Source organism: Zootoca vivipara, chromosome 2 (assembly GCF_963506605.1).
Source record: "Zootoca vivipara chromosome 2, rZooViv1.1, whole genome shotgun sequence".
Classification (NCBI taxonomy): Eukaryota; Metazoa; Chordata; class Lepidosauria; order Squamata; family Lacertidae; genus Zootoca; species Zootoca vivipara.
This window is the reverse complement of record NC_083277.1, coordinates 45,206,006-45,215,173: the sequence shown is the minus strand read 5'-3', so window position 1 is coordinate 45,215,173 and position 9,168 is coordinate 45,206,006. Positions and strand designations below refer to the sequence as shown.

Here is a 9,168-nt window from a genome sequence, read left to right as displayed (position 1 = left end):
GTACAGTGGTGCCTCGCTTAACGAATGCCCTGCTTAACGAAATTTTCGCTTAACGAAAGGATTTTTCAAGCAGAGGTTGCCTCACTAGACGAATTCGTTCTATGAAAAATTCGTCTAGCGAATCGCAGTTTCCCATAGGAATGCATTGAAATTCAATTAATGTGTTCCTATCGGCAAAAAAAAAAAAAAAATTCAATGCATTTCTATGGGATTCGCTAGACAAATTTTTCATTATAAGAAAAGACCCGTGGAATGAATTAAATTCGTCTAGCGAGGCACCACTGTACAGGGCTGGTTGCAGATTGTAGATACAAAGCAATGAAGGTTGCCCAGTATGTTCAAAGGATGTGCTTATCTAGAACTTTGTGGCACAGTCCAGCCTATGGCTTTTATCACTTTTGTGATGTCATGGTAGCCAGATGCATTGTTTCTGGGTAGAAATGTTGCCCATGAGTGCTGGTTCCTTTATATCTAGGTACTGTTGCACTTAACTGCCAAAATGAATTCACTTTTTACATCCTCCTAGGCAAGAGAAGGCATCACTGCTGCCATCTCCCTTTCAGAGTCAGGAACGTGGGCTACAGAAAATCCATATTCTTCCGCAATGTGACATGCCAGGAAGGCAAATAATTCCAGCATTCCCTGTAGTTAACAAAACAGTGATGGAATTCAGCAGCTAAACAGATCAGTCACCTAGTTCTTTTAAACTCAGTCTTGCTCTCATAACGAATGTCTACACTATAATTCAATTATTATTTTTGACTGTGAAGAGCCTCACTATAGGCAGGCAACAAGCACTCAGCATTAAATTGTTGATTGTTCATGACAGGTGGGAGTAAGCGTTAGGTTAATAGAAGGTTCCTCGCCCTGAGATTAAGCAGAGCAACATCTGTCAGGCTGAAGTTCTACCCCTTGCAAAGATGCAAGCTTGTAACTCCTTGTTTAACAACAATAATCAGACCTGCATCTAAAATCAAGCCCTTAATAGTGTTATTACTGATGACACTCTTCCTTTTGCTTCATGTAAAACTGAAGCACCCAATTCAACATAAGAAAGGGAGAGAGAAAATGTGTGCCAAGATAACTACGGTAGGTATTGTTTTTGATGTGGACTAAATGCTTCTCCTAATGAACTATTTTATTAACAGGTACATTGATTTAGATTTGCTATCACGGCTGCTGGAATAAATTCATACCACCTTTTTTGTTCCATATCCAAAAGCAGAAAGGCTTGTTTTTTAATACAAGTTATATTGGATCAACGATAAAGATCTGTTATCAAGAAGCTTGGTTCTGCTGATACTTTCTGTATGCTCCAAAACTATGTGTGTGGTTTGCTTTTGCTCTGAGAGTTTCATTGTGGTAGCAGGGAACACCTCAGAAGTGCAAGCCACAGATAATTCAAACATGTGCCACCCACAGACAGTGGACTCTAATTACCTAGTTGATTCCTGGAACCAATTACCATATCTCATGCAAGTATTGCCTATCATTTGGCCATAAATAATCTCAGTTGAATGAATGGATACCAGCCAACAAGCATATCCTGCTTTGAGTAAACAAAAATACAACATGTTCTGAAGAGTTTCAAGCTCCTCCCCTTTCAACAGGTGTGGCTATTGCTGGCTCTCCAGAGCAAGTACACTAATATTGGTTCTCTGTTTGATCATCGCTGAGCAAGGTATTTGAAGGAAATGCCGTTCTGTCGGTAGCATGCAATCATCTTCATTAAAGATCCCAAGAGCAGCATGAGCCCGCTTCAAGAATCATTGGTGTGCACAGAGCTCGCCCTATGATGAGGCAGAGTGAGCCGGCTGCCTCAGGTGGCAGGTGATGAGGTGCGGGAAGTGGCTGGAGCTGTGAATGCCATGTGACCTGTCTTGTACCCCCTATGCTAGCCTGCTGCCCTCAAGTGCAGTGGAAGACACTGGCCTTTCACCAGTACTGGAGCAAAGTTCAACGGTCGGTCCAATTGGCTTCTGTATGTGCCTTGTGGGAGGGCACTATCTTGTCCTTCGATTCAGGCCTCAAAATGTCTTGTGCCGGTCCTGGATGTACATCTAAAAGCAGGACGGAAGCCATTCTAAGACTCGTTAATTTCAATGGGAGTGTTATATACACACGTTTCAACCTCTCCCATTGAAATAAAAGGGTTTTAAAAGTGATGAACTTTGGCTGACTCATGCCTACACATGTCAAGACTTCATACATTAATACTGTTAAGAGGTCTAGAAATACTTCAGCAAACAAAAGTGGTGCAATTAAAAAACAAACCAGCCAGAAACTCTTTCTTTCTCCTTTATTGATACTGCCAATATGACTACCTTTACACAGGTAGATTGCTTTCCTACACAACATGCACTCTTTTTGGATTAATTTGGAATTAATTTGTTTTTGTCTTCTACACCTCCTAAAATTATCAAATTAACACAAGAGCTGTACCTTAATCAGTTTCATGTCTTGCTTTTAAGCGATTATATCAGCTTCCTTCCCCCCCCCCCAAGTCTGTGTAAAGGTTACTTGGCAAGAGTACATGCATATGACAATGAAACGAAGACCAATCCACCACTAAAAGATAATGCACGTAAAAACATAATACAGTACTTTGACATTTCAAATAAATACCCACATAGAGATGTAATTTTAAAATGTAATCATACCACTTATGAATCAATACTGTAACCAAAAAAGATGAAAATATATGTCCCCACCTCTAGGAATAATAAAGTTTCTTCCAGCAAACAGAAATCTTTTTCCCACGTCATTTATTATTATAATTTTTTCTTTTCTTTTCTTTTTAAAGGAAGGTGGTTTCTCCTCCCCTGAAAAGTACCAAATTTGATCATTCAAAGTTACCCTCAACAAATAGCACCACCAGGTCCATCTTTGTTGATGCACATCTCAGTTTCTGTTTCCTGAAATCACCATGGATTAGATACAACATGCAAGAGAGAAAAAAATATTAAATGCATTGTTCCTCTTTTTCTTCTCCACATTTGCAAACAATACTATGGTTAACTGATCCACCACCATACAAAGCTACCAGAACACCAATATTCCCAAAACAACCTCTGTACTGCAACCACAAATGTGTTAATACATCTTGTGTCTTATTTTGTTCAATAAAGTTTGTTTGGTTTGCAAAGTATATTTTGGGGTGTTTCTTTTCTTCTTCTTCTTCTTTTAATAGTTGTCTGCTTGTTCTTTTCTTCTATGCCCCTGAATTTGCATGATGAAGTATCATTGGCTAACAGAATTTTTTACAATTTCGCGCATATATCATCTCTATAGTAGGTCTACCCATTTAAAAAAAAGAATGCGGCAGGGGAGTTTGCTTTGCGCTTATTGCTCCACATCATGACTAGGTTCCAAAGCCATGGTTCCTTTCCTTTAAGGACAGACTAAGCTAGCCTAGGCTTCTCCCTTTAAAATTATGAAAGGCACTACTGGCAACAATTAAATCACAAAAAAGGCGCTGAAATAGAACACCCTAGCACTGACAACTTTTAGAATTTGTCTTTCTAAAATGCACCACAATTTGGCACAATAAAACAAAGTAGTAACAAAAAACAATTCCAATTTGGAATTTAAGTGGTAATAGTTGTATAAAATTCTGTTAACCAATCATACACCATTAAGATTTTTCCTAAAACCCAGACATTCTGGAATTTATAGGTAACACTAATATTTCTTTTTCAAGTGCCTATAACTGTTTTAACCAGAGCAAAGTCAAGTTTTCTTCTTGTTACATTGAACTATTCCTAAGAATAATAATACAATATGAAAAAACCCCAGAATTTGAATACCCTGGATTTCTCAGTTAACATGGCAGTTAAAAATCAGTAATTTAAAACAGATAAAGCTTAACATTTTATAAGGAAAAAAAAGCTGCTGATGCACAGCACATATACAGTTTAGCAGAACTCCTGGCTTGTGTTGGAAGTTCTTTTCTAAACACAGTGTAGAGCAAAACAATATTGTATAAAACTCTGCCACATGCGGATGGGAAAACAGCAAGCACAAGTCCAAAATGGAGAGAGACTATGCGCATAAGTCACTGGACTTCCCTCCCTCCATATAAACTCTTCTACAAAAAAGAATAAAAAGACGTTAAAGTAAATAGCAAAATATTAAAAGTGCACAGGTTTAAACAATCAGACCATTGTTGGTTGTTGTTGTTGTTTTACATGAATGCTCTATAATGAAAGTTACAAAAAATAATAATACCCATGTGAACCTTTCTAATAGGCCATAATAAGCTACCATGGCAATTATCAGATGATGAAGTAGGTTTCTTCAGCATTTGTAAGTTTTCTTCCTGCAGCAGCACTTAAAAGGATAAAGCTTTGTTTGTTTGTATCCAGACATAATATGCCAAAAAGGAAAAAAAAAAAGGTGGTTGAAAGCGAGGGGGAAGAATACCCAACAATGCATGTTGCATATTAAAAATTATGTGGTTTTTGCCTTTTTTAGGGGGGGGGAGGTTCATGGTCAATGGTATCCATTCTTTTGTGCAACAGGCTACCGCCACTTCTAACCACAACGACACAGGCTAAGATACGAAGTTGCACAGTTGCAATAGGCTTCTCCGGGAGCTACTCTACAGCTGGAAAGTGGAAAGTGGGGGGGGGGGAGAAAAAGAACACAAAAACCATTAGAAATGAAAAAAAGAAAAGAAAAAACCTGGTCATTATTCTTCAACTCAAGAACGGAAAACTTCAAATACACACAGGGGTGTGCTGCAAGAGCCCCATCGCACATTAGTCAGCTGAGGGGAACCGGTTAGTCTTCTAAGGTAAAGCAGTCAATGCAGCTCACGTGTGCTTTTCAAGCATCTGGAACAAATGCTTTGACGCATACTGTTAGCAAAAAGCTGTGCAGGAAGAAAAGTCCCTTACAAGTCCTGAATCAATATGCTACTCAAGCGGTAAGTAGGCAGCGGTGAGTACGCGAGGGAACTTATCAATGAAGCGTAGCGCAGCCCCTCTGGAAACATGCAGCTCAGTGTATCATGCCAGCCAATGAACAGAACAGGAAGTCATCCAGGAGAAAAGTCCTGCTTTGTAGAGGTAGGTGATGGCTTAGTAGGTTTTCCATGCTGTATCCCAACTCAACAAGAGCAAAAAACAAAAGCATTAAAAAAACAAACCGAGACACTGATTTAGCAGGAGTTGGTCTGAGGAAGCCGATAGCACAACCCCAAACATCTTTTATCAAAGCTTACACACAAGAAGAAGAAAATCACCTGGGGATTATTCAGAGTTTCTCTTCCTAGCAAGTTTAAAAACCAATCCGGGCATAGGAAACTGACAAATGTCAGAGTCTATCTGGGCTGCTCCGGAACACAAGTCTGCTAGCTAGGCAGAGCGACTCTGAATACTCCAGACGTAAAATGGTGCAAAGCCTTTGTGGTCGTAAAACAGCCGTAGAGATCACCATGGAAATTGTTAGTAAGCCAGCTGAAAACTGTAAATATGCTGCCTTGAGCAATATGAACAGACACTGTCACCATCTCACAACACCCAGACTTCCCTATTTCATTTCAGTTAACTTGAAAACTTGCCAATGCTATTGATTCCATAAAACTTCCTTTTCTCCCCCCCACCCCCACCTGAGTATTCCTGTGTTACAAGCACCACCAGAGAAAACGATATATTTAGAAAGGTTATTATCAGCTCCCCATCAATGCAAAAGCAATAGCAACCACTGCTACTAATGGAGCAAAATTGTTCAGTATTCTAAATGCCTAGTTATTCCCAAGGCATTTTGTTTCAAAAGGGGTGGGTTCAAAAGGCCTTTTGGATTATTGTGCATCAAAGAGGAGAAAAGCAGGATTGAGCATTTGCTAAAAGGTGTTCTGCTTCTAAAAATATCAAAGCCTGCTATTAAAGCTCAAAATCAGGAGAATAGGCTGTGTTTTCTGCAAATGTAGTAATAAAGTGAGTTGTATGAGACTTGCCGTTCTGACAACAATTTTTCTAATATTGTGTTTGCCGATTCTTCAGCAATACATTAAAACTGGATCATTCAGAATTGTTTATACATCGGCAGATATAATGTCAATTGTGTGATTTCTAGTTGCCAGATTCTCTCTTTTTTCCCCTTGCAATTTTTTTGCAATTTGTTTTTGTGCCTAATCTCTTGAGGGGTCCAAGCACCACTCTGCTTCCTTCTGCCAGGAAAACAGGAAACACTCCCCTTATTACCTTACAGTAACACTGCTATATCTCCTAACTACTTTATAGGCAGAGCGGCAACACAGAGGAAGCAAGCTGCTAGTCATCTAAAAAGAATAATGTAAGATGATGCAGTAACAACACAAAGATCACTGTTATTATTAGCATGGCTTTGGGAGGAGGGGAATATTACTACGGTCAGCAGACGCAGCTGTGCCGTCCTGCATTACTTCTTAGTAGTATTCTAAGCATACAAAGTTATTTGAAAAGAGTACAAAACGAACAGGGCTTTACATTAAAATAAAGTTTGAGGCTAGGCACTTTTGAATTGTTTTGTTTCTCTTTCTTTACAAAAATGTGCCTTGTTGTGCTCCTTAAATTTATCACAATTTAAAAAGCATCATTCCCCACTCCCAGTCTTGTATCATTACAATTTCTATAGGCACCAATTATGAAGTACACTTTTTAACAATTATGAAACTTATTGAAATTAAGTGGCTAAAAAGGCCCCTTAAAAGTTCAATAATGGACAAATCATCTTTTTTAATAGATGAATATGCATTTACTAACCTACTTCATAATTACATAAAAACAAGAATAAACTGGTTATTTTTTTATTTCCTGTGCCTAGAATGTAGAGCCCTGTGAAATGTGTGCTTGCATTAAAAATGCAATTTTATTTCATCTTTATTTTTTGCTTGAACAAAAGACAGAGCTCTGTAATACTATCCTATTAAGCCTTAATACTGACAGTTAAGGAGAAATGCATTGCAACTTGACAATACTAGAACACACTCCTATTAATTCTGTACACGTATACTGTGCAGATATAGTAATAATGAGCATGACCTTACGCACTTTAAAATCCCATTGATTGAAACAGAAGAGAGTTAAGCACTTGTTTAACTTTCTCAATGAAAATCAAGGAGATTTAAAGTTAGACTAACTTTGGCTGAACGGTGCCCAATATATAATGCACCTTCTTCCTGGCAAATTACACTGCCAGAAGCAACAACAACATAATACTACAGAAATCTTTGTAGTATATGGTATTGTCCCACAACATAACTATTCTGAAACATTGAGATCCTAATTTTGCTTTCTTTTAGTGTAAAGTTCCGTTCCAGAATCTCCTCTCTCTCTCTCTTTTAATTGTGCAATTTTCAATAGGTTAACCCTCTGAAGCGAAGCAAGGAAGGAAACCCAGGAATTTCAGAAGGTATCCTTCCTACTAGGTTGTCCTAGCTCTTAACAGCTTATAACAAAGCTTTTTTTGGCTTTTGCTAAGTGGTAATAATGAAAGCAACTACCTGCTATAGCAGATTTAATTTAGATTTGTTTCTGGTTCAAAACACAGATTTCTTAACACCCAACATTACACATCTAATTTTTAAGCACTGCATTTCACCACTTCGCAGGCGTATTAAACAAGGAGATGGCTCTTGCCAGTGAAATTATCTCCATTGCTTGAAGAACTGCTTAGAACCCAGGGGAAAGGATCACATCTGCGCTAGACAAGCTACAGTTAGTAACGCCAGGCATCGTACACCTGGCCTGCACCTTTAACACTTACCCATAAACAGCAAAACCAAAGTCGCTCCTTCTGGAAACAGCCACGTGCTTTTCCATCATTAGCTTGTTAACAGCATCCCCCCTCCCCATGCTTGTGAATCAGTTACAGTTAAGACCACTATAATACAACCTGTATTACATGGTTTAACAACATACTAGTACAAAGCCACGCACCACCGCAACATTAATATAGTGGGGATTTATGCTGACATTCAAACAGCACGAACATCAGATGCATTATTTACGGCCTCTCTCTTTCTTTCTTTTCGCCTTCTTAATCGCAATAGATCTTATACTTCTCGCTGCAAAACACCTGGTTATTAAGCACAGATCCTTCGGATCTGTCTCCGCACGACCGTATGTGACTTACACTGGGGTTACTACTCTTGGCTTTGGAAGCAGATTTTGTGCGCACCCTTTTGGACTGCTCATGGTCCAGCTCAAGATGCTCAAGGCGCTGGGTCAAAGCCAGCTTTTGCTGGATGGCCATGCGGAGCAACGAGTTCAGCGTCTTCTTTTCGTCTTCGGCCGCGGCAAGCTGGCGTTGCATTTCGTCCAGCTGGGTAACATACTCGTCACACCTGCAATGAGAAAGAACTTTTAAAGCAGCATGGCTTTTTTGCTACCAGCACCCAAGTGTTGGTTCACGTATTAACTTTCAGACACATTCTTTGGACTCACAAGGACAGGCTACTCGTACAGATAGCAGGCACTTACATGTCAAGAGAGCATACTGATCTCAGCTGCAGCAGCTTCTAGGGGCTCTGAAGGGGCAAAATAGATCTTTCAGCTTGGGAAGGTTGCTATAACTGAGACCCACGAGTTCCTGGCTTACGTGTTCTACCAATTATGGAAGCATATGGCTTCTGTAATCAAGATTAATCAGTTCCAAGACTGCTGTGTCGCAAAGGCTATGAGATGCAAGGTTTTCATAGAGAGCACAAGATTTTGATGTTGACATGTGCCTTTAGCAAGTGAACCCCCAAACACACACAGCAATTTGAGGAGTTACATATCCTTCAACCAACAGGTAATATTACCAAGTTGGCATCTGTTGACTCTGCATACAATTAGGCACCTCAAATAAATCTCCAGCATTGCTAATATAAAAGAACACAATCTTTCCATTCTCTTCTGCTCTCTGCTTCACAAAGACCTGAGTGTTGTTGTTTTTTAAGGCTGGAGACAGAACCGAATAAAGTATGAGATTTTACATTTTCATCAATGGGGAATGATAGAATCAGAGTAGAGCTGGAAGAGACCCTGAGGAACATCCAGTCCAACCCCCTGCAATGCAAGAATACGCAGCTGTCCCATATGGGGATTGAACCTGCAACCTTGTGTGTTATTAGCACCATGCTGTAACCAACTGAGCTTTCCGGTTTTTGCTTCTTAGCTCCAGTAGTCCTGGGTGCATTCT

General features: G+C 39.4%; 1 protein-coding gene across 3 annotated transcripts in view; it reads right to left on the bottom strand.

Moving 5' to 3' along the window:
* Positions 1 to 267: 267 nt before the first annotated feature.
* The window catches only part of BICD2 (BICD cargo adaptor 2), a 99,956-nt gene continuing 91,055 nt past the window's right edge, over positions 268 to 9,168 (bottom strand). Inside the window, exons 7-8 of one of the 3 annotated variants that reach the window (XM_035106322.2) lie at positions 8,119 to 8,329; positions 268 to 4,606 (exon numbers count right to left, since the gene is read on the bottom strand). In XM_035106322.2, the coding sequence (XP_034962213.1) occupies positions 4,601 to 4,606; positions 8,119 to 8,329 (217 nt within the window). In that variant the 3' untranslated portion in view covers positions 268 to 4,600. The other 2 variants (XM_035106323.2, XM_035106321.2) reach the window with 2 other exon arrangements.